This window comes from Rosa rugosa, chromosome 6, assembly GCF_958449725.1.
Source record: "Rosa rugosa chromosome 6, drRosRugo1.1, whole genome shotgun sequence".
Classification (NCBI taxonomy): Eukaryota; Viridiplantae; Streptophyta; class Magnoliopsida; order Rosales; family Rosaceae; genus Rosa; species Rosa rugosa.
The window spans coordinates 43,204,718-43,231,442 of record NC_084825.1 but is presented as its reverse complement, the minus strand read 5'-3'; the positions used below and the strand labels follow the sequence as shown (position 1 = coordinate 43,231,442).

At 37.0% G+C, this 26,725-nt stretch overlaps 4 protein-coding genes across 6 annotated transcripts; 3 read left to right on the top strand and 1 right to left on the bottom strand.

The window, feature by feature from the left end:
- The first annotated feature begins 1,031 nt into the window (after nt 1–1,031).
- Nucleotides 1,032–3,548, top strand: LOC133717765 (tetraspanin-6-like). 3 transcript variants are annotated; one of them, XR_009849926.1, is made up of 4 exons: nt 1,032–1,610; nt 2,058–2,374; nt 3,084–3,174; nt 3,261–3,548. XR_009849926.1 is itself a non-coding variant. In XM_062144493.1 (4 exons), the coding sequence occupies exons 1-3, from the start codon at nt 1,119–1,121 to the stop codon at nt 3,100–3,102; spliced, it is 828 nt and encodes a 275-aa protein (XP_062000477.1). In that variant the 5' UTR covers nt 1,032–1,118; the 3' UTR covers nt 3,103–3,116; nt 3,261–3,548. The 3 variants fall into 3 exon arrangements, 2 of the variants coding, with proteins under 2 accessions (XP_062000477.1, XP_062000476.1); XM_062144493.1 differs by having other exon boundaries at nt 3,084–3,116; XM_062144492.1 differs by lacking the exon at nt 3,084–3,174 and having other exon boundaries at nt 1,036–1,610.
- Nucleotides 3,549–5,023: 1,475 nt separating this feature from the next.
- Nucleotides 5,024–9,298, top strand: LOC133717764 (MLO-like protein 12). The gene is made up of 15 exons (XM_062144491.1): nt 5,024–5,634; nt 5,731–5,788; nt 5,909–6,117; nt 6,304–6,423; nt 6,526–6,586; nt 6,852–6,940; nt 7,105–7,179; nt 7,269–7,363; nt 7,451–7,500; nt 7,618–7,658; nt 7,769–7,942; nt 8,043–8,078; nt 8,193–8,260; nt 8,421–8,481; nt 8,564–9,298. The coding sequence occupies exons 1-15, from the start codon at nt 5,515–5,517 to the stop codon at nt 8,993–8,995; spliced, it is 1,689 nt and encodes a 562-aa protein (XP_062000475.1). The 5' UTR covers nt 5,024–5,514; the 3' UTR covers nt 8,996–9,298.
- Nucleotides 9,299–10,855: 1,557 nt separating this feature from the next.
- On the top strand, nt 10,856–14,380 carry LOC133717766 (uncharacterized). The gene is made up of 6 exons (XM_062144494.1): nt 10,856–11,238; nt 11,312–11,339; nt 12,809–13,039; nt 13,509–13,572; nt 13,649–13,708; nt 13,997–14,380. Exons 1-6 carry the CDS (start codon nt 11,111–11,113, stop codon nt 14,050–14,052), a joined length of 567 nt encoding a protein of 188 aa, XP_062000478.1. The 5' UTR covers nt 10,856–11,110; the 3' UTR covers nt 14,053–14,380.
- Nucleotides 14,381–18,168: 3,788 nt separating this feature from the next.
- Nucleotides 18,169–21,683, bottom strand: LOC133718376 (rhomboid-like protein 19). The gene is made up of 8 exons (XM_062145210.1): nt 21,509–21,683; nt 21,298–21,422; nt 20,694–20,754; nt 20,408–20,574; nt 19,826–19,931; nt 19,527–19,729; nt 19,301–19,438; nt 18,169–18,538 (listed from the first exon to the last, which is right to left on the bottom strand). Exons 1-8 carry the CDS (start codon nt 21,530–21,532, stop codon nt 18,436–18,438), a joined length of 927 nt encoding a protein of 308 aa, XP_062001194.1. The 5' UTR covers nt 21,533–21,683; the 3' UTR covers nt 18,169–18,435.
- Nucleotides 21,684–26,725: the final 5,042 nt, after the last annotated feature.

Sequence of the window (26,725 nt, the reverse complement as noted above, 5' to 3'; positions counted from 1 at the left end):
CTATCTAATCTATGAAGGAATAGATTGAAAACAACCATATATAGTATGTACCTAAAGTCCTAAACCATAGACAAGTGAAAACAACCAACTTTATGAAGGAATAGCTTTTTTAATTTGTCAGAAAGATGATTTATTTATATGAATCAAGCAGTCGTTATTTACATATTACATATTATATGATCGACGTACTAAAGTAGGGATTAGATACTTAATAGAAAACTTTTCCCTTAAGAAAACTGGTCGTGTAGTGGAGCCGTAAAGAGAACCAAACAAAGCCATTAATTGAATAACTAGAAGCTTTCTATAGGTCGATCGAGCAGAGAGGATAAGAAGGCCATACATAAGCTCATATATTCTATTCCCTTGTGGCCAAGTAGGGTCTAATCTGCTGCTGATCATGCTTCATAAAGAAGCTCAAATAGAACCCCCGGCCCCCATCAGTCAAAAGCAAAAGCTAAACTCACTGAATCACAACATTCTCTAATTCCCAAATGTCTACCTAATATTATGCTTTTCTTGCCTTGGACAATGCATAATGAACTTATTCCTATTGCTCAATTCACCAGCAATATATTGTTCGATCGAGACTACTCCCCATAGTTTTAAATTAATGTGTTGTACCGAATATACAGGTCAACGATTTATATCAGGATAATACGTACACTTGATTTATACGAGCTAGATAGGTGTATTCATGATGCTCAATTGGAGATAATGAGTAGCCGATGAAGGTTGAAGAATTTGAACCCAATATGCCTTCTGGAACTGAAATTGTGATACAGACAATCGAGAAGCCTAATAGTGTAAGTTGTGGAAGAATTATCTAGTCAACAATTAATATTACCAAATTAACAAAAAGTGAATAATTTAGTTACTATCAGCTATAGTACTTTAGATAAAGTTCTATATATGAATACCTTATTCGGGGAAAGCATGCAAATAGAGGAAAGGGGGATACGTATTTTTGAATTTTTGAAGCTTTCAGTACCAAACACAAAGTAGTTAAAGCAATGCCACCCATTTAAAGAGAAAAGGAACCTGAATATATATAAGAGAGTACACACTACACAAACCACAAGGAGAACCAAGAAAGAGAGAGAGAGATCGAGCTAATCAAAATGTATAGGTTGAGCAACACAGTGATTGGGTTCTTGAACCTCTTCACTCTTTTAGCATCAATACCTATTATTGGTGGTGGTCTATGGATGGCAAGGAGCAGCACAACATGTGAAAGCTTCCTCCAAACTCCACTCTTAGTGATTGGTTTTGTTGTGCTAATCATATCTCTGGCTGGGTTCATTGGTGCTTGTTTCCATGTCGCTTGGGCGCTTTGGGTGTACTTAGTAGTCATGCTGTTCCTTATTGCAACCCTGATGGGGTTGACTGTGTTTGGGTTTGTGGTTACAAGTCAAGGTGCTGGAGTTGATGTGCCTGGTAGGGCATATAAGGAATACCATCTCGAGGATTACTCACCATGGTTGAGGAAGAGGATTAAGGACCCCAATTACTGGAGCAACATTAGGAGTTGTATTTTGGGGTCTAAGACTTGTGCAAAGCTTCTTCTTTGGACTCCTCTCGATTATCTTGAGAGGGATATGTCTCCAATACAGGTATGTGCATCATTTATTAATGCACATATGGTATCTGGAACTTTTGTTTGGTGATTGACTTGCTATTCAAATTTAAGGCCATATATGGTCTTATATATATATGTCTTGGACTCTTTTCTATTCAATTTTTGTTCCTATCCCTATTTTCTCTACATTATTTGCAAGATTTGTTTCTTTTGGTTTCGCTCATGCTTGTTTCATTTGTTCGGAAAAAAATGACTACTTAAGTTTGGAAATGAACGCAGTAATTTGGAAACAAGCACAATATATCAAAAGAAAGACATAACTCCTAAGCATATCATTCGAACTTAATCATTTTTTTTCAACCCTTGATGATTGATGTGTATATAACTATATATATAATAGTTAGTTAAGCATGCTTCCTCATGTATTAACCATATATATAAGTAGCCTTGATCAACTATTAAGTGCATAATTTGGTTGTAGTCTGGTTGTTGCAAGCCACCAACAGCATGCAACTACAACATGGCAACAACAGTGAGTCAAGACCCAGATTGCTACCGGTGGAACAATGCCCCGAATTTGTTATGCTACGAGTGTGATTCATGCAAGGCAGGAGTGCTTGAAAATATCAAGAGGGACTGGCACAAGCTCTCTGTTCTCAACATTGTGATGCTTGTTGTCCTCATTGGAATATATTCCATTGGATGCTGTGCTTTCCAAAACACAAAAAGAGCTGAAACCGATTACCCCTATGGCCAGAACCGGATGTCCAAAGTCCGACCCAGATGGGATTACCACTGGTGAGTTAATAGAGTACTTAATACTATCTGCACCTAACTTAATTAGAGTCATAATTACAAGTTAACAACTAGGTCTGAAGGCATGAAATAGGATATTTCTGATGTTTTATGTAAACATGATGTGTTTTTGTTCCTAAAAAGTCGTTGGAGTTTATATTTAAGTACTTAGTGTTGGGTTTTGGGAAAGATTAGCATGGGATTTAGAGTCCTTTTGCTTTTGAACACTGTAAGTACAGTCCATGCTAATCCTTTTTCACTTTAGTAAGAGAAATAAAATTGATCATCAAAGCTGTCCTGAAAAAGGTCGGGTGATTCTGAATCTTGGTATGAGATTTGTCTATAAAGTGTTAGCCATGCCACTTGTAGATATGCGTATGCAGGCCTCAGTTAAAACTTTCAAATTTTATGCCTCTCATTAATTCATGCTTTATCTCAATTCTGGTGTTTTTTTATTTTTTTTGGGATTACTGATTTACTGGTGAATTAATACTACTTAATCCCTGCACTCAACTCATAAGTCATCATACTTGTCTGATCGAGGTGGTAGATAGTGTTTAAAATGATGCACATAGTTAAGATCAGGGTTAGGCATTATGAGTTTACAGTAGTTGTTGGAATGATAACTAGATGAATGTCTAATGCTACTAGGTTTTGGACCTAAGCAGTAGATGATCAAAACCTGAATAATTTTTCTTTTGCAAATTACTAGGTTTTGTGGCTGTGGTTAACCACAAGGTCGGAGGTTCGTCATAATTCATAAAGTGTTTGTCATGACCGTTGTAGATCTATATGCAGGCCCAGTATAAAGCTTTCAATCTCTCTCCCTCTCATTAATCACTGCTTTTCCTATGGGGCTATTCATTTAAGTTTGCTTTTTTTTTTGCAGGTGGAGATGGTGGCATCACAGAAGAGAACAGCTTTACTAGTTGAAGAAAGAAACTCTTATCTTGTTCTGTAGGTGCTATAAAAATATGGGATTATCCTGTTTCTTTTTCAGTGTTATATGCATGGGAATTGGAGGTCTCAAAAGCCTTCTTTTTTGCATATACTTCTTTATTTTAGCTGTCTAAGTTTTGTACAAAGATATGGATTTACTTTTGTTTCAAAGATCATACCGGCCACTACATGTTTTCGAACTTTACTATTATAGACTGCCTTTTCCTTTTGACAATGCTGTGAATGTTTTTAAAGCTCTCAACTTAATCATATAAGCATGTTTTCTCCTCCTCCTCCTCCTCCTTTACCCCTTAACTTGATTCAAATGTAGTTTTCTACTTTTTCTGGCTTTTGAGGGTGGTTTAATTTTTTGATAATTATAGCAATCACTGCAGGCTGAAGTTTATGCAACTTGCTTAGACTATAAGAAAGGCTATGATGGGCTCGATCATTAGGTTGGCTCAAATTGTAGGAAGTCTTAGGTTTACCAGGAATTAAGTTTGAGTTCGAAATCTGGCCGGCCTTGAATAAGGCATTAGTTTTAGATGATTTCCCTTCTTCCTGATCACTGTCATTGCGCAAATGAATTAAAGCCACCTTCATAGAGACTCGATCTTCAAGTATTACATAAATAGACAACTTCAATTCTGCATCAATTTTTCAACCATCCTCTCTGTATCCTTCCATCGCCAACAATAAGTTTGTTGATAAGTATGATAAACTAGGTGGTCCATTCTATGACTAAAGTCATCATCTTCTAGCTTCTTTCTAGAATTATCAGATTCCTATGGAATGTGAGTGTAGCTGTCATTTTTGATCAAGGGTTAGGCTGAAGATGCCGGTTCCTATGAAGAATGGATACAGCAATGCTGTTTCGTATCCGTGTCCGATACGGATACGTATCAGTCTCCTAGTGTCGGTTGACTTTTGGATACGCCTAAGATACGGGAAACTATGAACAAGAGACGTTTTTTGGGGTACTTCCAAACAAATTTGACGCTCTTCAAAATCAGAAAAGGGGCTTTAGGGATTTTCTTTGGGGTCATTGAAATTGAAAACAAAGAATTTAAGAAGAAGAGAAGTGATAGGTATGGATAAAGATCATCTGCATACCAGTTATATATTTGTTGAAAAATCCTTTTACATACGATTTCCCCCTTTTGTTCCTTTCATGGTGTCTTGCTGTAGAACGAAGAAGAGCGTTTCTCTGATAGAAATTAGAAACATAGGCTGGGAAGATTTTATTTACATGGATGTGGCCAGACAAATTATTTATTAAAGTAATACATATTATTATAATTGTCATGTCCTAAACGTATCATTCTTTTTTTTTTTTTTTTTAAATTTCCGTATCCACATATGGTGTGTCGTATAGTATCTGTGCATTATAATTGCCACCTAGTCAGCCACTACTCAAAAGGGTTGCTTAGACTTCTTCTCAACCCAGAAATCTGGCTAGAATTTGGTCCACATTAACGCACTATTGGCCTTTCTAAACTTCTGCAGCAAATTGACTGCAACTTTGGCCACGTACACACATTGTTTTTGTCTCTAACACCAAATGGCCCGAATGAAATTCCATGGACACAATTCATTGTGGAATGAGCCTTTGTTATAATCCCATGTGCACCTTTCTGAGATTTTGTTTTGTTCTTATATAGACTCTTCAACCACTGGCTTTTTATCTTCTGTTGTGACAAGTGGTGATCAGGAAAAATAAAAAACTTGGATGAATGCATAGATTATGGATTAAGAACTTGCATCTAGTCTTATAAAGAAGCTAATTAGCTGGGATGAATGCATCTTTAATTTGGAACTAACTGCTGCTTAGTTCTTAGATTATGTTCAATTTAAAGAAGGTAATAAATCGAGTACTTCTACTCGCTCACCGTTTGCCTAGTCCAAACTTCCCACAGATGATACTCGAAATCGAATAGGAATCGTCTGTGAGCGAGTTTCCTGATTAGCTTCTACGTTTTGATAACCAAGAAAAGTCAGCAGACAAGGACAGAAGCTTTTACCATTGGACGTCTGAGACAACAGCTATTCAGAAAGTCTTGAATTTCTCGTCCACCTCTTTAACTCCATATGTCAGAAGAAATCAATTGCCCTTATAAATAACAGTCATAAACACAGAATGGTTTGTATATAGACATAAGTTCTTATTGTTTTCTTGTGAGTTCTTTTGAGTAATAGAAACTACAATGAAACCTGAATATGAGCGTACATTAGAGAAAACACCAACATGGGCAGTTGCTGCCGTCTGTTTTGTGTTGCTTGTAATATCAATCTTCATTGAGCATGTCATAAACTTCATAGGAAAGGTAAGAATAAAATGCTTGATCAATTGGTTTTTGATTATTATAATCTTCCAAGTTGATTGTTCATTGGAAATGACATTGTAATGGAAAAATTTTCAGTGGTTTAAAAGTAGACACAAGCGAGCTCTCTATGAAGCTCTTGAGAAGCTCAAATCAGGTATCCCATCTTGTGGGAACACTTAACTTCTTTATTTCTCTTTTCCGAATACGAACTAGTTATGTATGTTCTTCAAAGTCCTAACCATTAATTTGTTTGTTCTATGTGAATTGTTTGAAGAGCTTATGCTGTTGGGATTCCTGTCCTTGCTCCTAACAGTTCTACAAGATCCAATCGCTGGTATATGTATACCGAAGAGTGTTGCAGCCACTTGGCATCCTTGCAATGATTCAGATAGTAAGGATAGAAAACTTCATGAATCCTCAGATTCTGTCTTCAGTTTCCGGCGCAAATTAGCCACAAAAGGATATGATAAGTGCACGGAGAATGTAAGGGAAAGACAATTCTTTTGTTGTGCTGTTTCCATCATTGATACCCTACTCTGGCTATTTTTCCTCTGTTCATGAATCTTAAATCTTAATCATGGGAATGTGAAGAAGTGTGTTCTATATTTGGTGTAAGAATATGTGTATTGGAATTGGATAACAGTCTAAATTGACTCTTTATTTCTGTAGGGTAAAGACGTTGCCTTTGTATCTGCATATGGGATTCACCAGCTCCATGTATTTATCTTTGTGCTAGCAGTTTTTCATGTGCTCTACTGCATCACAACCTTGGCTTTGGGAAGACACAAGGTAAAGTGGCAAATACGATTTTGAAATCTCTCTCTCTCTCTCTCGCTCTCGCTCTCGTAACAATTCATTGTTTTTGTTTTTTTTTTTTTTTCTGGATTACAGATGAGAATATGGAAGTATTGGGAGAATGAGACAAAAACAGTTGAATACCAGTTCAGTACTGGTAAATTGGTTCAATCTCTTCACTTAAAAGCTAAATGCATCCATTTTTTCAACATGATGACTTATTTAAGTATGCAAATCAATTAGTTAATCTACAGGTTGACTTTCTTAACATATCAAGTGTTCCTACAAATTAATCTTCTGTGGACTATTCATTTTTCCTTTTTGGAATCTGTAATGTCATCTCAGACACCGGTTGATGAATTTTAAGCTTTCTTAATCACTAGAACTCTTGGATTATACCTTATACAGTATTTGTATTGCAGATCCAGAAAGATTTAGGTATGCGAGGGATACATCATTCGGTAGAAGGCATTTGAACTTCTGGAGCCCGTCACCAGTTTTCCTTTGGATTGTAAATAACGCACTACTATGAAATAGCTATATTGCATTGTTAATAGGAATTTCTAATTGAAATTGTTGGATTTTACAAAGAATCAACTCAGTAATGCATGAAGTGTCCAAGAGCTATGCCATTGAATTGAACAAGGTTTAAGGGTATTCTCCTTTTCTTATCAGGTGTGCTTCTTCAGACAGTTCTTCAAGTCAGTTACTAAGACTGATTACCTAACTCTGAGGCATGGCTTTATCATGGTAAGTGAAACAGATTCAAAACTCAGTCTCATACCTATATGAGGCCTGAGGTCACACTGAATCTCAAATTCTATGCTTTGTGATTTCAGGCACATTTAGCACCCGGGAGTGAAACGACCTTTGATTTTCGGAAGTACATAAAAAGAGCTCTTGAAGATGACTTCTTAGTTATTGTTGAGATCAGGTTGGTGATTTTAAGCATCAAATTTTTAAGGCTCTTTGATTAGATAATTGTGCTACAACCTTAACTTCACTTCATTGGTATATGCAGTCCAATTATATGGTTCTCTGCAGTGTTCTTCCTGTTGTCTAACGCATATGGTAAGCACACAGATGAACTCCTTATCTCTAAATGTCGATCTATATACCTCGATAAAGTATTATGTTACTGCATGATCCCACGCTCACTGATGAAGAACTGTTTTGTCTTTTGAATAGGATGGCATTCTTATCTCTGGCTGCCATTTATCTCCTTATTTGTACGTTCAATACAACTGTATTATGACAGTACAAGGCATGCTGCTTTTTACTATGGCCACCTTATATCAACATAGATAATTAAGAGTTGTGAGACAAAAACATATTGCAGATAATCCTCTTGGTGGGAACTAAACTACAAGTGATTATAACCATGTTGGGGATGAGGATCCAGGAAAGAGGGGGTGTGGTGATGGGTGCACCGCTTGTTCAACCTGGTGATCACTACTTCTGGTTTGGACGCCCCCGCTTCATGCTCTTCCTCATCCACTTTGTTTTGTTCCAGGTAGTTCAACTTGCTACTATAATATCTTTACAGTACTTGATATTTGTACTTATTCTCACCAGCTGCCAATTTGTGCTTTCTTCTTCTTCTTCTTCTTCAGAATGCATTTCAGCTGGCCTTCTTTGTATGGAGTACAGTAAGTATATATTCTTAGAAGTTAACCAAGTATACTTATAGTCTTATACCATTCATAGGAATTTAATTTCTCTAGTTTAATTTCATATACTGATTGATTACTTTTGTTCTTCAGTGGCAGTTTACCATACAGTCTTGCTTCCACCCAACCCCTGAAAATATCGCCATCAGGATCTCAATGGGGTGAGGTTTACATGCACACTACTACTAATACCTTACCTCATACAAGAATCATCGTTGTTTAAAGTTTTAACTTTCACTTTCTTTTATGGTTCCTGATACAATGAGGAAATTTTTTTTTTTTTCTGTTGTATGCCAAACTAATATTTTCTGATCTCCTCAGGGTTATCATACAAGTTTTATGTAGTTATGTGACTCTGCCACTCTATGCTTTAGTGACACAGGTGAGAAATTTACTTCAACTAGAATATCTATATGTAAACCTCCATTAATCTAACATGGACTAATTTTTTTTTTTCCAAATAGATGGGTTCTAGTATGAAACCCACTGTTTTTAATGAGGGAGTGGCAGAAGCAGTGAAAAGTTGGCATCACAAAGCAAAAAAGAAAGTAAAGCACAGACTGCATTCAGAGAGAACCACACCATTCTCAAGTAGACCTGGAACTCCTACACATGGCATGTCACCAGTTCATCTATTGCAGAATGTCAACAACCGCAGCGATGAGGATGACTTGTTTCCACCTCCAGAAGCATCAATAGTCGTCGAAATGGAACATTTGGACACTGAAGGGTCACAAAAGAACAGTGTTGGACCGAGTGAAAGAGGAGCAATTAGGCAAACTAGTACTGTTAGAGAATTAGGCCAAATTCATGAGCCTCCAGCTCCAAGCCCCTCTCAGGCTCAGCATGTAGTTAAAAGTCCGTCAAGCTTCTCATTTGGTACATCAAGAAAGTGAAAGAGTTGAACCCTGGAAAAACGTTGCTGATGTACACCATTTTTTCTTCTGTTTGAGCATTTGCAGAAACATGGCTAAGGATATGACAATGTTCAGTTGTGTTGTGTGTAAGACAGTAAGATATACTAGTACTGCAAATGCATGATGTCACATAGATTTTTTGCTCCTCTAGGCTTGGCATATTATACTTGATATTTTCTTTTTACAGTGTGATCATATAATGAATATACTTCTATGGTCTCTAAGATCCCAAGAGGATTGACTTTGTAATGTAAACTCCTCCTAAGTAGGCTTGTTCTCTCATCCTAAAGCCCCAACTCGTAGCTGCAATTTGGTTAATGCAATCTTATAACACTAGTCACAGACTCACAAACTCGTGTGTTTGATGTATAACACAGTAAGCTCGCTAATTTCAATGTCATGCTGAAATGGGTTATTGCCCTTCTCAAGAAGTAGATTTTCATCTCACTGCAATTGGTGCTGGAATTTGAAGAAAGTACTTGGCCATTAGGTATGCAAAAACCAAGAGGCCTGAGACACTCTCAAAATCTTACATATATGATTGTATTGCGCGACTGCCTCGCTTTGGTCAGGAGTAAAATGTATTGTTGTGTCGTTAGGGTTGCAATGATGGTTGAGAAAATGAACACATCGCAGACTGAATTTCCTTGTCGATTGAGAAAAACAAATGAAGGTTTGAACTGATTTTATAGTTTTTCTTGTCGATTGTGATATTTACAATCTTAATTTATTGTTGTAACGACCTAATTTCTCATGAGATTTTTATTTTGTGCCGAATTCTGAAAGCCAGCCTTGTTGGTATAGAATTGGATCAAAGGACAATGTTGCTAATAGTAAGCATCCAACCCTTTCTTCAATCTTCTTTTGTTTGGTATCATTGTACATGACTACATGCTTCAACATTTGCAAAAGCGGTTGCTACATTATGCATAGGACAATGCATTCATTTGTATAGTTATGAATGGCATTGAGGTATTGATTTGGGGTGTGATCCAAAAGGACTGTTTTCTTCAAATAATTCATCCCACTACTAGGATGCTTGAGTTGATTTGATGTTTGAATTTTGTAATATGCGGTTTGGTTAAGATTCCTTTCTATCCCCCATAGAATGATAATAAACAATTGTTACTTCAATTTCTTGCTGTTTCTATTTCATGTTTAAAGAGAGCCTTTTGCAATTTGCATCTATGGCAGCAAAAGAGTACTATTCCCTCCATTCTTTCCTTTTTCAATGAAGGTTAACAATCTATGTTTGCCCAATTTCAATTAGGGATCATATTGATTGCTCTCACTGTACACTTACTTTAATAAAATTGTTTCTATTATTTCCTCATTATTTGAGTGTGATGCTTTGTGCATAATCTTTCCATAATAATTTTCTTATGTACAACTGAGATCACAAGGGTCAACATGACAGCACATGATTCACATTCCAAATAAGATGGGGGGAGAACAATGCACCAGAGTTGTATAATATCATTAAATAGATATTAACTATTTAATAACGGATGTTCAAGTTTTTTTTTTAAAATATTAACGGCTCATATGTCTTGGAACAAGATCGAACTCAATTTAAAACTTCAATGATGTTTGTATAGGTTAGCTGTCTAGATGTATCCTTTTGCGTCGGGACTCATATGTGACAAAATCAAATTTGGAGTCATTAACATTCAAATGGGCATATGTTTTTCCATTATAATCTAACCGTTTTAGTCTACTTTGTACTTGATTAACTGTAAAAGACGAGTCTTGTTAGACATAATCTCTTGCTATCATTAGATAATGACTCTCTGTCTTACCATAATGTGTGTGTATTATTGCTTCACTTAAGATAATGGGTTGAAAGCTTGAAATCCCCACCTCAAAAAACCAATAATTTAGTGCAAATTATTGAGTTATAATGGGGGGCTATGTTACATATGATTTTGAGTAAGAAAACACCAAAGGGCTGTGGCTCCCTCCATTATAGTCACGTTGAGAAAACTTTCGAGTAAACAAGAAAACCCAACAACAACAAGAAGAAGACAGTGACTCATTACAACCACCCCCAGAAACCGTTAAACCGGAAGTTGATCAGAGAAGCGAGGATTGATCATGGAGGTCCGTCCCAATCAGACGACGGACAACTCGTCGGGGCCGCCGCAGCGTAGCCAGCGCAATACCTCTCAGAAAAAGCCGCTGGCTTCTCCAATTCCGGTCGACTCCTCCTCCGTTTCTCAAAGGTTGGTGCTTTTTTGTTTGGATCACCAAAAAGTTGAAGTCTTTATACTGATGTGGTTTGTTTCAATCTTGTAGGCTTCAGAAGGAGTTGATGTCTCTAATGGTATGCTATGCTTTCTCTCAATCTGTTTTCTTTTTCTTTTTGGTTCTTTGATTTTGATATTTCCTGGTGATTTTGATCCTTAAAAGTTTCATTTGTTATTGGCTGGATAGTTTTGGTTGTAATCTTGAACTGGTTTGCAGTGGTTTCCTGTTGATTTGTTTCCTCTTATATGAACTTGGTTATAGATTGTTGCTAGGAACTATTAGTGGAATGGTTCTTTATTGTAGTTGTGTAATCATATCGAAATCTGTAGCTTTAGGTTGGACTGGGATGAAGAGTGCTCTTGATTTAGGAGATGAAACAAGTCCATTACTGTCTTTATCAAGGGTTCTAAACAGCATGGGATAAAGTGAAAATTCAATCACCACGGAGGTCGTTAACATATATTTGTAGCAGCTACAGAGATACCAGAGTTGAGTGATAGAAATTTACTACTCAATCTCTGTCTTTCTCAGAGCACCTTTGGTAGGTTCACCATTGCTCCTTAGGAGCAATGCTGTTGTAACATGTTTCTGAAGTAGCCTGCATGCGCGTTACATAGGCAATATGGCTTTCCTGTATAGAAGGATGAGGGTGGTTTCATGTTGATTTTATAAGTTGAAACGTGATGCATAATCAACAAGCCAAAAGGGACTATCTTGATTCTTGGTAATCATGAGGTTTCATAATACACAGGCTTGTTGTGCACTTGTGTGTATTCTAACCCTTCATGGAAGTTGATTGGGGTGTCTTAGCCATTATTACACTTTCCACTCGTAGGAAATGGTGTCCTCCGTAATTAAGCATTACCTAAGTGGTAGAAATTAGGAGATGCCCTATAGTAACGTCCAATCCAGTTACACACAACAACACCTCCTCTGGAAATAACAGGTTGCTGGATGTCCTAAATCATCAAGCCTACCGAGTGGGATTGACTGCTGTACTTCTCTTCATAAATGACAATAATTGATTTCCACATCTATTTCAATTTAGTCTCCCATCCCCCAGCAGTTGAGTATTGATGATTTCGGTAGTCCTAGGGTCTGTTGCTACTTTTACACAGCTTCTGCTACTTGAGTTGGATTATTTACCCTCTCTTCATTCACTATTATATGCGTGAAGTTTGAGGAATTTATATTTTGAACTTGATTTCTATGTTAGCTGTCTATCAAATTAAGTGTGTGGGTGGTGATCTATAATTTATCAGTCTGGAGAAACCATACACTCCTTCACAACTTGAATATACGTTATTGTGGTGGATTAACAAGCCTACCTAGTACTTAGCAATAGCAAATTCAGTTTCCTGTTCTATTTCTTACCAAAAGTTACTGGCTTCAACAATATCTTCTGAAGTAACTGAAGTTTTGGCCTTTTACGCCTATTACATCAATGGGTTGTCGGTAGTATTTCCTACTCTTCATTTCAGTTATTAAAGACATGTAATCTTGTTCTTCTCTCACTTTTCACTATCTATTGTTCCTTGTTTTCAGATGAGTGGAGGAGAACTTGGAGTATCAGCTTTCCCTGAAGGTGACAGCATTTTTGCATGGATTGGCACAATTGAAGGTGGAAAAGGAACTATGTACGAGGGTTTATCTTACAAACTGTCCTTGAGATTTCCTATGGATTATCCTTTCAAGCCACCACTAGTCAAGTTTGAGACAATGTGCTTCCATCCAAATGTTGATCAGTTTGGCAACATATGCCTTGATATTCTGCAGGTATCTGTCTCTTTTGTTAAACTGATTCTAGTCTTTGTGCTACTAAACTCGAGGAGGATGAAGTCTGAAAAGCTGTCCTCGCTGTCTCTAATATGGATAAGTGTTGGTTAACCATATGATGGTCACAGTGTCTCTAGTATTAAGGAGTCTGGTTCACCATGTGGTGATCTTAGGAATATTAGAATGCTTAATGGAAAGTAGTGTTAGTTGGAGAAATCTAAATGTTTGTTCAGATAAAATTGTGTAGGAAAGAATATGAAATTGATGCTGTTACTGCCAAGGGGACTTGATCAAATGTCAATGCCCTTTAAACAGGGACCCTACCTTAGGGTCAGTGTCCTTATCTTAAGGGCACTGTGTGAATCCCTGTTCCAATATCAGCAGTTTGGTGGATGATATTGATATTGTTCCTTTTCTTCATTCTTCGTACATTCTCAAGCTGATGTTGTTCTTGCTAATCATTTCATAGGACAAGTGGTCTTCCGCTTATGATTGCAGGACTATTCTTCTGTCCATTCAAAGTCTGTTGGGAGGTTAGCTTTCTCTTCCTTGCATGAACTTTCTTATAAACATCTACATTCTTGCCTGACTATTTGTTCTTGCATGCAGAGCCAAACCCAGAGAGTCCCCTCAACAGCTATGCTGCTGCTCTTTGGAGTAACAAGGAAGGTTAGATTGTTTATTTTCCCTTAGCTATCAAATGTGAAGTGAAGTGCGTTTTTATTCCTGAAAGGCTGAAACCCACACTGGCTTGAAAGTCACAACTTTATAGCTTCAATTCACCATGAAATGTCCTAATTATTTTGTCCTAGTAAACTAGCTTTTTGATTTGTATATCATGAAAATTACTTCAGATGATAAGGAATGCATATTGTTCTTCATCTAGATTATGCAAGCCTCTTATTCCAACTCTTTTGCATTGATGTTGAGGAGCTTATGTTAATTTGTTTTGTACAGATTACAGAAAAATGGTCCAGAAACAGTACTTTGCTGGAGAATCATTTGAGAGCTGACGCTTTACTATGGATGACAGAAATATGTCATTTGGGCACTCTTTCTTGAGCAGGGTAAAGTTTACAATCATAGATATAGTTACTTCGTCATTGAGCATTGGAAGTTCTTTAAACCTGAAGAATTTGGTCGGTTTGGCCAACCTAGAAGAAGCCAATCGGATTCTTGGGGCAACTCTGTTAATATTGGCCTCCTGTGATTGTGAAATAAAGACTAGGTTGTAAATTTGTTCAATGAATTTGATTACTTTTTCTCTACTGCTAAAGGGTTGGTGGCTGTTTTTTCTCCACGGGATATATAGCGATTTCTTTCATCTCTTACTTTTAACAACTACAGATGGGAAAGCAAAATAGTTGTTCAAATGAGTTTCTGTTTCAATATATGGTCCTTTCACAGGGATCACAAAATATTGAATTCTTCCTCAGTTATGTATACTTGTATTCATTGTTTCTACCTGCTAAACACAAATGTATTAGAAGTTTAGAACATATATAAGATCAAGACAGTTCAGAAATTTTTGGCTCAATTGATCAAGCTCTATAACTATATGATTTATGCCTTGATTTAGAGAAATTGGTCATAGTATAGCTATAGATTTATCCTTGAAGTCATCATGTGGAAGCATCTCACAGGCATTAAAACAATTTAATAGTCTGTTAGGTTACATCTGAAGCCATCAATCCAAGGTTTTTGTACAAACATATGACAAAATGACAAGGAGCAAGTTCCACTCAATATCCATATGAAGTATAGCAAAAGGATCCTCCAGGGAGAGAGGAAAAGAAAAGGAGAGAAGCTTTTTCCTCAAACACCAAAAAACCTCTGAAGTCGTAACACATAATGGCATACTGCACATTTGACATCTCTTCCCAACTCTCCTGTACCCTTTGCTGCACCCAATCTCTCAGCTGCCAGTCTTTCTTCCAGTGCTCGGGTCCCTCTTTCCCTGCAAGAGCCAATTCAATCACAAAATCAAGGTGCTATTAACAGATGTAATTTCACAAGGTAACCCTGGGCCAATAACATGAAAGACAGAATTGGCTTCCTAGAAAAAGTGAATTGATATATTCATCTAATTTAATACTGCTCAAGCTTAAAAACTAAATTGAAACCCGAAAAGCGGTGGGGAGGACAATTTCTGACACTTGTTATTTAAGTACATATCTTTAAGTACTCCAATGGTCCCTTCTTATTTAGTCTTTTGGTATGGTAAGAGTCCAAGGGAGATGTATTTATAGGGCTGCTTGCTGTAAAGCAGGGAGATTGTAATGAATGAAAACTGAGTGTTGTTGAAGGCTTGGTGCCTTCAAATCTTCTCCTTAATCTCTTCTCTAGCTTCTCCTCTCACTTCTACAATCCTATCTCTTGTTTTTTCTACAATAACAGCTACCCTAAACCTTCTGAGTTATCTACCCTGTTCTATTTCTCAAACTTCCATCAGTCTGAGAGCACAATATTCAAACTCACACTCTCCCTTGCTTTTCCCTACAGCAAGGTTCCTCATTGGGTGTAGTCGAGTAAATGAAAGCAGTGCGCAAACGATCTCACTTTTACTGATGAAGAACTGTTTTGTCTTTTGAATAGGATGGCATTCTTATCTCTGGCTGCCATTTATCTCCTTATTTGTAAGTTCAATACAATTGTATTATCCCAGTACAAGCATGCTGCTTTTACTATGGACACCAGATATTGTGCTGTCTTCTTCTTCTTCAGCTGGCCGCCTTTGCATGGAGTACAGTGAGTACATATGCTTAGAAGTTAACCAAGTATACTTATACCATTCATAGGGATCTTAATTTCTCTAGTGTTCATATACTGATTGATTACTTTTGTTCTTCAGTGGCAGTTTAGCATAAATTTTTGCTTCCACCAAACCCCTGAAAATATCGCCATCAGGATCTCAATGGGGTGAGGTTTACACCCTACTACTAATACCTGGAACTCCTACAAAGCAAAAAAATAGAGTAAAGCACAACCTGCATTCAGAGAAAACCACACCATTCTCAAGTAGACCTGGAACTCCTGCACATGGCATGTCACCATTTCATCTATTGCACAATGACAACAACCGCAGAGAAGTGGATGACTTATTTCCACCTCCAGAAGCATCAGTAGTTGTCGAAATGGAACATTGGGACACTGAAGGGTCACATTCCCCAAAGAACAATGTTGGACCGAGTGAAAGAGGAGCAATTAGGCAAACTAGTACTGTTAGAGAATTAGGCCACATTCAAGAGCCTCCAGCTCCACGCCCTTTTCAGGCCCAGCACAAAGTTATTAGTCTGTCAAGCTTCTCATTTGCAAAATCAAGAAAGTGAAAGAGTTGGAGAATGGAAAAACACTGCCAATGTAAACCATTTTTAATTCTGCTACAGCATTTTGCAGAAACAATGGCTAGGATATGACAATATTCAGTTGTGTTGTGAGTAGGATAAACAAGTACTGCAAATGCATGATGGTACATAGATTTTTGCTCTTTTAGGCTTCAGCATATTGTACTTTATATTTACTTCTTAATATTTACTTCTTATAGTGTGATCTTATAATGAATATACTTTGATCATATATACATATCTCAGGTTTAATAATTCTCAACAGTTATGCATCTTAATTATTTGGTATTTGATAAACTAGTGTTTCTAAGATCCCAAGACTTTGTAATGTGGTCACAGACTAGTAGCTGCAATTTGGTTAGTGCAATCTTATAACTAGAACTAGTCACAGACTCACAAACTGGTGTGTTAGATGTATGACACAGTAAGCTTGCTAATTTCAATGTCATGCTGAAATGAGTTATTGCCCTTTTCAAGAAGATTTTCATCTCACTGCAACGGGTGCTTGAATTTGAAAAAAAAAAAATACTTTAACCATTAGGTATGAAAAAAACCAAGAGGCCTGAGACACTATGTGCTAAAAAATCTTACATACATGATTGAGAAAATGAACATAACTCGACTGAAAAAACCAAGAGGCCTGAGACACTATGTGCTAAAAAATCTTACATACATGATTGAGAAAATGAACATAACTCGACTGAATTTGCTTGTCGATTGAGAAAAGCAAATGAGGTTTTGAACTGTTTTATACTTTTGTTTGTCGATTGTGATATTTACAAACTCAGGCTATTGTTGTAATGACCTAATTCTCATGAGATTTTTATTTTTGTGCCGAATTTTGAAAGCCAACCTTGTTGGTATAGAATTGGATCAAAGGACAGTGTTGCTAATACGTACTAAGCAGCTATCCCTTTCTTCAATCTTGTTATGTTTGGTACTTCCCATTTTACATGCTTCAACATTTGCAAAAAAGGTTACTATAGCATAACAATCATGCATTCATTTGTATGGTTATGAATGGTATTGAGGTATTGATTTGGGGTTTGATCCAAAAGGACTGTCTTCTTCAAATTAATCATCCCACTACTGAATAAGATGCTTGAGTTGATTTGATTTTAAATTTGTAATATGCTGTTTGGTATAAGATTCCTTTCTATCCCCTTAAATTCATAATAAACAACTATTGCTTCAATTTCTTGTTGTTTCAAATTCTATGGCTTCAAAAGAGTCCTATTCACTCCATTATTTCCTTTTTCAGACTAATTCCAATGAAGATTTGGTCGTTTTGGCCAATCTAGAAGAAGCCAAAGGCAATCGGGTTCTTCCCCTTGGGAAACTGTTAATATTGGCCTCATGTGATTGAGAAATACTGACAATAAGTTGTTGTAAAAATTTGTTCAATGAATTTGATTACTATTTCTCTGCTTCTAAAGGGTTGGTGGCTGCTTTTTCTCCACGGGATATAGTGTCGCTTTCTTTCATCCGTTACTTCAACCACTACAGATGGGAAAGCAAAATAGTTATTCAAATGAGTTTCTGTTTCAATATACGGTCCTATCACAGGAATCACAAAATATTGAATTACTCCCCAGTAATGTATGCTTTGTATTATTTGTTTTTAAATTGCCAGACATAATTGTATTATAACATAGCAGAAGATCAAGACAGAGTAAAGAAATTCTAGAGCCCAATTGATCAAGCTTAATAACTATATGATTTATGCCTGGATTTAGAGAAATTAGTCATAGTATAGCTGTAGATTTATGCCTCGAACTCATCATGTGGAAGAATCTCAAAGGCATTAGAACAATTTAATAGTCTGTTAGGTTACATCTGAAGCCATCAATCCAAGGTTTTTGTACAAACATATGACAAAATGACAACGACCAAGTTCCACTCAACATCCAGATGAAGTATAGCAAAAGGATCCTCCAGGGAGAGAGGAAAAGAAAAGGAGTAAAGCTTTTTGCTCAAACACCAAAAAATCTCTGAAGTTGTAACAGATAATGCACATTCGAGTTGTTGACAAAATCCGAGCAGTCCAAGCAACTATACATTCTCTGTGGCATCTCTTCCCAGCTCTTCTGTACCCATTGCTGCACCCAATCTCTCAGCTGCTAGTCTTTCTTCCAGAGCTCGTGCCCCTCTTTCCCTGCAAGAGCCAATTCAATCACAAATCAATGTGCTATTAACAAATGTAATTTCACAAGGTAACCCTAGGCAATAACATGGAAGTCAAAATTGGCTTCCTAGCAAAAGTGAAATGATATATTATGCTCATGCTTACAAATTTAATTGAAACCCAAAAGGCGGTGGGGAGGACAATTTCTGACTTTAAGTACATATCTTTAAGTACTCGAATGTTCCCTTCTTATAAATTCTTTTGCTATGTTAAAGAGTCCAAGGGAGATGTAATTCAAGCCTATAAGGCTACTTGCTGTAAAGCATGCAGATTGTAATGAATGAAAACTGAGTATTGTTGAAGGCTTGGTGCCTTCAAATCTCCTCCTTAAATCTCTTCTCTAGCTTCTCCTCTCACTTGTACAATCTATCTCTTGTTTTCTCTACAATAACAGCTACCCTAAACCTTCAGTTATCTGACATGTTGTATTTCTCAAATTTCTATCACTCTGTGAGCACAAGTCAAACTCACACTCTACCTTGCTTTTCCCTACAGCAAGGCTCCTCATTGCGTGTAGTCAAGTAAATGAAAGAATTGCATAAATGAAGCTAAATACTTTCTATAAGCGATGCACAAACAAAGTACCATTAATTCTATTTCATGTTTTATTTGCAAACTACCATAGGGATTATCATCTAGCAGCTTTTAATTGCCAACTGAATACCAGAATGTCCAGTACTTATTCGTTCACTGAGATTGATACAAAACGCAGTGCAAAAGAAGAAACAGTACCTCCTTCTAGATGCCTCGATGGGGTCAGATCCAGGCAATGTGGTCCCTCCCACGGTATAACCTTGGGCTTCATTAGAGGCTTCAGATCTTCCACAAAGCATCCGATGGAATATGGATGCAACAGGATCAATGACTGGTCTGTAGAATTAACAAGAAACACTTGAGAGATGGCAACTATCACATCTGCTGATTGGAAGAGTTCAATAATTATAGCAATGATAATTACCTCAAGAATTCAGGGAAGAATGTAGAAAATGCAAAATCTTCACTTGGATCACCCTTGAGTTTTGTTTCTGGTTTTCGCTGCCAGTATCTAAGGTAAATCCAGCTCATATAGGTGCCAAATATCAAGATTGGAAGATATGTTGCTGACTCAGCTGTCCAGAAGCTGATGGCAATGGACAGCAGTAGTGAGAGAGATGGTAACCACTGCACAAAATTGAAACCAACACCAAATCAGAGTTCTACAACTATTCATCAACCAGCAGAAAGTTTCCATCAGAAGTTAATTTCATAAGCCCACACCTTAGCTTTTATTTTCAATAAAGGTAACTCTTGGTCAGGTATCATTTGCTTAATGCCAACCAAAAAACCTGAAAGAACTCCATGGAAGCCAGAAAGAGGCATATATCTAGCACAAAAATGAACCAAATGAGATCGCATTAACTAGGATAAGATAGAAATGGGGGAAAAAAAATGCTAGCATATTTACAAGGTTTCTGTTCTCTTCTTGATCTGTTGACTCTAGTCTCTATTACACTTTTTGCTATCTATATTAGAATGACTACTAGCTCATCGTGACTTCTTCCATCTATAAGTTGCATACTTGAGTTTGTCAATGCTGGAAGGATGGGATGGGATGGGGTTTAACTAATTGTATGATGTCCTTTGGAATTATTCCTAACATGCAATAGGTATCTTCAGGTAAAGGACATAAAAAAAATACAAAAAAATAAAAATACTTGAGCATGTTGAAAGAAGAAAAAGGACTGAGCTATGAACCACTGATATTCGAATAACTACTACTTATTATTTCTCTCTTGTTTTATTTTATTTTATTTTGGGTCAGTTATTTCTCTGTTTGTTTAAAGGTTTCTTGGTACTTACAGGTAAGTTTCCTTCCTTGTAATGTAGTACAGCGCAATGGCAGTGATGAAAATGCATATGGAAGTTAGGAAGTTAACTACAAAGATAAACTTCAAGAACTCCCTGGAACCCCAGACAGGTTCAAGCAGCTTCCCTATAAAAAGAAGACCAAGAGTGCTTACAACAACCTGTTAAACAAGTGTGAGAGTCAGTTTAATAATAAAATTGGAACTGATGGGGTACAAGCATCTCCACCAGTTTATGATTGCAGCACAAAGAATTTGTTTACGGAAACAGAATCCTATACCCCAAATATTGATTGTTCAATGTAACCGGATGTTACGAGGTTCCAGACAAAAGGAATCGTCCTACAATACAGAAGTGTGAATTAGAGTCAAGTTGTGCATCATTCAAGTCAAGAAGGTTACAAACCTAAAAGATGCAAGTCAGCCTTAATTGGAGTGTAGCATAACAAGAATAGTGATACAACACTCAAATCCCAAAACATTCAGGTTTTAAGTCTAGCATTACAAGCTTGAATCAAGCGAACTTCAAGACAGATAATACGACGAAATACACATAAAAGTGGGTTGAACAACGCACAGGGGTAGTAAAATTGATGAGAATACTTAGACTATAACATCATACCACCTATTTAAACCTCTGCACTTTTACATTTCCCTTGTAATACACACAAGGAACAGATTTCTAAGGCAATGCTACTCAAAGCAGGGTCAAGGAATAACCTGACTTCCAGATCAACCCCATAAGCAAACACTTGAAAGCACAAATCTTTACCCCAATTAAACACATTTACACACAAACTCTACAAATCCCACATCGGAAATTTCAAATTGATGCATTCTTTTGAAACAATTGTGGTCAATATGGAAATGAAAAGTCAAGGATACCTGGCGGGAATGAGGGCGAGGTAAGTAACGGCGACGGGGAGGAGCTGAACGACAATGTGGCCTCCAATCAGGACCACCGCTAAGCCCTTGCATAGCCGAGTGAACCCAGAGAAGGCCCCCATGCCCTGCATCACCCAACAATCTCAAAACGGCGTCGTATTTGCAACAGGAATTGCAGAAATCAGAAGAGAAAGAGGAGAAAATTACTCACCCCTGCGAGTGACGGAGTGCTCATGGCGGGTGATGGCCGTCGGCCGTTGGATTTGGAGGGGGTCGGAGTGATCAGGTGGATCGGGATCGGAGAAGGAGGAGCTGAGGTGAATGTGAAATTGGGTTTTGGGGAATAAGGCGCGAGGTAATAGTCGGAGTCGTCTCTATCTGGATATAGACATGTGAGATGGGGACTTTATTACTGAGTTTGGGTTGGATTGAGTAACAAGGTTGCTACTTTACTTTTTACATTTTTTTTTTTTTTTTGGGGTAATTAGGGGAGTTACAACTAGAGTTGAACTAAAACTTAACTAGGTGTAATGGGATCTTTTCATGTGGGATGAGATCCGAGAAGTTCAAAATTGCGACATGATTAAATGAAAAACCGAAATTGAGGAATATGTATTAATGTAACACTCAAAATTACAAGAATTTGGTTTAATGGCATAAATCTTTTCTTTGTAACTTTGTGAGTAAGAGTTTCAAGTTCGACTCTTTTCGTTTTCTATCATTGGTAAAACAATGTTGATTAGGTGGTAATACTCCTAATCAAAAGTCCTATATGATCAAATTGAAAAATATGTATTTTGTAATACTCAATATTATAATGGGTAATTACGACAAGTTGGTCTAGTGACATATATTTCTTTTTTGTAAGCAAAAGTTTATTAATTTGACTCTTCTCGTTGTCTACCGGTTAGTACATATAAAAAAATTAAAATAAATAAATAAATAAAGATGGTGATGGTGAAACATATAACATGTTGGTTAGGTTGTTAACCTTGTAGGATACTAGGATGCAAGGATAGCTTATCTATACTATTATTAACAGAAGAGAGCTTGCTCTCCAAAACTGAAAAATTTGACGAATATAACCCTCTAATATTAAAAAACTTTAGAAACTGAAATAGAAAATTACTCACAAGTGCTATTTTGAAACTTTAATTAGCCACAAGTCCACCTAATTTTTCTTGTACAAATAAAGCCACTTTCATCTTTAAAATATTTCATCTAGGATGATTTTACCATTTCAACTAACAAACGAGCCCCATATTGATCTTCTGATCTGATTCAAACTCTCTCTCTCTCTCTCTCTCTCATCACCAAATCGCGAAGCCCCAATCAGTCGACCTCTCTCTCTCTAAGCTCTGAGTAATCGCCGTCGTTCATCGAAGAGTAATGCGGCATCGTCTCAGTAAATCGAACTGCAGTTCTTCACTTAGCTCAACGGATCGTTGTCCACGCGCCTCTCTTCTCTCCTCGCCGCGTCTGCTTCCCGATCCAAGCCAAGGCCTTGACGAGCTCATCCAAATCGCCGTAAGTCATCTCCTCTATGTGATTCACTGATTAATTATTCATAATTGATGTTGTTGATTTCATTGCTGACCGGAATTGGTGAATCTTTGATGTTGTTGATTTCATCTCCTTAAGTCTCACCGCCTCTACGCCCAAACCTCCACCTCAGATTCACACCCACACACGTGTCTCCGCCTCGCTCAAGCCTGACACCGCTCTCACCTCCTCACCAATGACGCCTTCTCCGCCGCTCTTTCCCGCCGATCCTGGTCCCTCTCCTCCTCCAATTTCAAGCTCAAGCCCTGGACTTCTCCTGCCGTCGATCGGAGCAGTTTCGAGGTCGCCGCTACTGCCAAGAGCTCCGGCGAGACCGCCGAGCCGAAGAGCAGCTTATTCAAGACTCTCGAGCTCGGGTCGTTGTTCGGCCTCTGGTACCTGATCAACATCTACATCAATATCTATAACAACCAGGTAGCGTTTCGGTGCCTTTGTTTGTAATTCGTTTTGGAAATGTGGATTTTTACTTGTTTTGATGTGGTGAATGAACGTTGATCGCTTTGGAACTGAAACCGTGAGGGTTGCTGGTTAGAATTCCAGTGAAGTTTAGTAGCTTTTAGATATTTTTTGCTCGATGAAAAGTGAAAAGTGAACGAAGATGAAAAAGGTAGATTTGATTTACTATTGAATAACTGCAAGTGTGATTCAAAACGCAGGGTGGTTCTGTGCAATCAGCGTGTATGTTAGTAGCTTTTTATTACTGGTTTAGTAACTTTGTACATGTGTCACAGTAGTTTTCTGTGTCTATGTCAGTAAATTTTTAGATTGCTTGTTTTTAGTCTACATTTTAAATACTAATATTTTGTTGTATCTTCTTGCAGAATTCTTTCCCTTTGTATTTGCAGCAGTAGATTCCGAAAATCATGTGAATTTGAGTGCTGAAGCCTCCATTGACCAAGAGATTATCCGGCCAACCAAGAAATGTTGAAATGAAGTCTGATGCTAAAGGTGGCAAAATAATGTCTATGGTTAGCGTAGTGTGGTAGAGCTTGACAGTAGTTTTATACAACTATTGTAATAGATTTTCACAACTATGGTAGTGGTTTTTTACAACTATGGTAGTAGCTTTTTACATAATTATATCATTGTTGAACCCTGCGTACTTTTTATAGCATTGAATACGTTTTCATTTCTCAATTGCAGTAGCTTTTTTATTTTGGTTGTATCCTTTAGATTTCCATATCTTTGTTAATCTTTGAGAATAGCTTTTTTCAGTCTCTCAGAATAGCTTTTGTTTTGCTTAGTTATTGCTTTTGGCGTTATTGGGAGTAACTTTTGATGATGGTGAGAGCAGCTTTCTAATGTTGGTGACAATAGTGTTTGTTAGTGGTGAGAGTAGGTTTTGGTGTTGGTGACAGTAGTTTTTGTTGGTAGAGATAGTAGCTTTTAGTTTCGTAGAGCGTAGCGTTTGTTAGTGACAGTAGTTTTTGTTGCTGGTGACAGTAGCTTTTGTGACCTCGTTGGAAATCTCAACAACGTAGCTTTTGTTGCTGGTGATAGTAGCTTTTGTGACCTCGCCGGAAATCTCACCAGCGTAGTTTTTGTTGCTAATGACAATAGATTTTATTGTTAGTGATAGTAGCTTTTGTGACCTCGCTGGAGGTTGCCGGAAATCTCATCACAGTAGCTTTTGGTGTTAGTGATAGTAGCTTTTTGTGATCGCCGGAGGTCGGCCGGAGACTCTTCGGAAGTTGGCCGAAGACCTGCCGGAGTTGACCGGAGAGGAGAGAGAGAATGATTGTTGACTTTTTACTCTAATGGCATCTATGTAAATATGTTGGTTTTTATATCCAAAATATAACACCTTTTTTAATCTAGTGGTTTTATGAGGGAAAAAAAAAGTTGGTGGCCTTATGGCTAAAAAAACATTCAAATATGCACTTATATGTAATTAACCCAAACTGAAATAACCAACAGGGACAATAATGTCAATTTAATAAAAAATTAAATTAAATTCCTTAAAATAAAATAAATAGTAGTTATTGTTGCAGGAAACTGCTTTGGTTAAAAAACTACCCACTTCTTTATCAAAAAAAAAAAAAAAACACCCAGACATATAGAGTGTGGGCACATGCTAGTATTAATATATAAGAGAAACTAAGAGCAGAATTTTAATTTAGTGAAACACAAACTTACAGGGTCCTTTATGACATAGAAAAGAATTTGACTCAAATGTTAACATAGGAATAGGGCTTGGGATGTACTGGAAAAAAAATAATCACCCACATTCTTTAGGCTACTTTCTACATTTCACACCCATCAGGCATGTGGATATTTCTAGTATTGTATTAAAAATAACCAAACAAACAAATGCAGGATGTGTTGGTTTCTACCAACTATTGAGTACACTAATCATCATCCCATAAAACACTCTTTTTTTTCAACACAACAATACATACTGCTTTACTAATTATATATTCGCACAGCAAATAAATTGTTGTTCACTAGAGCACAAGAAAATCAAACCATTACTACAGTTTGTTGATAGCTATTTGCATCTTTGTAAGCTGGAGGAACGAAGTATCCACCACAATCCTTACTCCTTGAAAGCATCATCTTCTCTCATTTTTCCTGCTCCTCCCAACAATTCTCGAGCATGTGTTCCTAATCTGAACAATCTGGAGTCTTATGCTCAACACAAGTACCACAAATATAACATTCCACTTAATAACGTTCTTCCTCAGCCAGAGGACAACCATCCTTGATACCACCAACTTGCAGACTTCATTATGAACACAAGAATCACAATATCCCAAAAACAAAATCTCCATGTCCATCGCCACCGCCATCTTCTATATATTGTGTTGAATCATAATATTCTTTCATAGCGTTCAATGTTTTCAAAATCGCTAGATGCTAGTTGCGCAGTGGCTAAGGGCCTAGCGCCCAAATACTTAGCCGACTTTTATTTTTTAAATTTTCATCTTATTTTTATAGTATGTAATAATAAGAATACCTAGCGCAGTGGCTAATGACTGAAAATACTCAAAATAGAGAAAAAAATTGAGCATACAATGAAATAATAAGTTCTTAGAGAGAGATAATTGGGGATCAAATAGAGAAAGATAAATGGAGATTAAATATAGAAAGAGATAAAACAAAAATCCTTAAAAACTCCATTTATCTCCATTTATATTTCTCTATTTGGTCCCACCCAAGCCGCCTAGACCATCCAGGATGTAAAATTTTCAACGTTTTAAGTATTTGGAGCAGAAAGTGATTCAATTTTATCATGTTCCGACTTGTTTTAAGACATAAATGAATCTCTTAAATTTTCCCTTGTTATTTAAGCAATCCAATCTCTTAGAGCTAGATATATTTTTTTTAGCAGTGAAGTGTGAGCAAGTAGCTAGCTCATTTTTCTTTCTCTATCTCTAGCTTCTTCTTCAGTTCTTATATCTTTTTTATGTTATATGAATATATTGCTCCTATGTTCATAATTTCCTACTTAATTACTAATCTATCTCTCATAATGTTTCTCTGTTCTTTAGAGCAAGATGTCAGACTTGATGCGATCATTCTCATGGAAGGGGAGCAGTTCAATCTCCATAAGCGACCATGAGGGTTCCGGTAGTTCTGGCTCCGGCACAGGCAATGCACCAATCAACTTGCAGGACATGACGGAAGAAGAGAATGACCGTCCCTTGGCTAAGTATTTTGAAAAAAGAGGCCACGCCAAACATCTTAATAAATTCATTGCAAAATTTTTCAGTCGGATGAATAAGATCTCTAACATCAATACTTTTGAGCATGATGCCATTTGCCATTTTGAACATCTTTAAAAGGAAATTGTCTATCTTATTTTAAACTTTCGTTGATTAGACTTTCAAAATTAAAGTAATCTTCTCATACTTCTCTTGGAAAA

Coding starts and splice junctions, on each gene's coding strand:
- LOC133717765 (XM_062144492.1), top strand. CDS start 1,119: ATGTATAGGTTGAGCAACACAGTGATTGGGTTCTTGAACCTCTTCACT. Junction 1,611..2,057: donor GGGATATGTCTCCAATACAG/GTATGTGCATCA, acceptor ATTTGGTTGTAG/TCTGGTTGTTGCAAGCCACC. Junction 2,375..3,260: donor CCCAGATGGGATTACCACTG/GTGAGTTAATAG, acceptor TTTTTTTTGCAG/GTGGAGATGGTGGCATCACA.
- LOC133717764 (XM_062144491.1), top strand. CDS start 5,515: ATGAAACCTGAATATGAGCGTACATTAGAGAAAACACCAACATGGGCA. Junction 6,941..7,104: donor CACCAGTTTTCCTTTGGATT/GTAAATAACGCA, acceptor TTTTCTTATCAG/GTGTGCTTCTTCAGACAGTT. Junction 8,482..8,563: donor TCTATGCTTTAGTGACACAG/GTGAGAAATTTA, acceptor TTTTCCAAATAG/ATGGGTTCTAGTATGAAACC.
- LOC133717766 (XM_062144494.1), top strand. CDS start 11,111: ATGGAGGTCCGTCCCAATCAGACGACGGACAACTCGTCGGGGCCGCCG. Junction 11,239..11,311: donor TCCTCCTCCGTTTCTCAAAG/GTTGGTGCTTTT, acceptor TCAATCTTGTAG/GCTTCAGAAGGAGTTGATGT. Junction 13,709..13,996: donor TCTTTGGAGTAACAAGGAAG/GTTAGATTGTTT, acceptor TGTTTTGTACAG/ATTACAGAAAAATGGTCCAG.
- LOC133718376 (XM_062145210.1), bottom strand. CDS start 21,532: ATGAGCACTCCGTCACTCGCAGGG. Junction 21,423..21,508: donor GCACTCCGTCACTCGCAGGG/GTGAGTAATTTT, acceptor TGGGTGATGCAG/GGCATGGGGGCCTTCTCTGG. Junction 18,539..19,300: donor ATCGAGGCATCTAGAAGGAG/GTACTGTTTCTT, acceptor TGGCTCTTGCAG/GGAAAGAGGGGCACGAGCTC.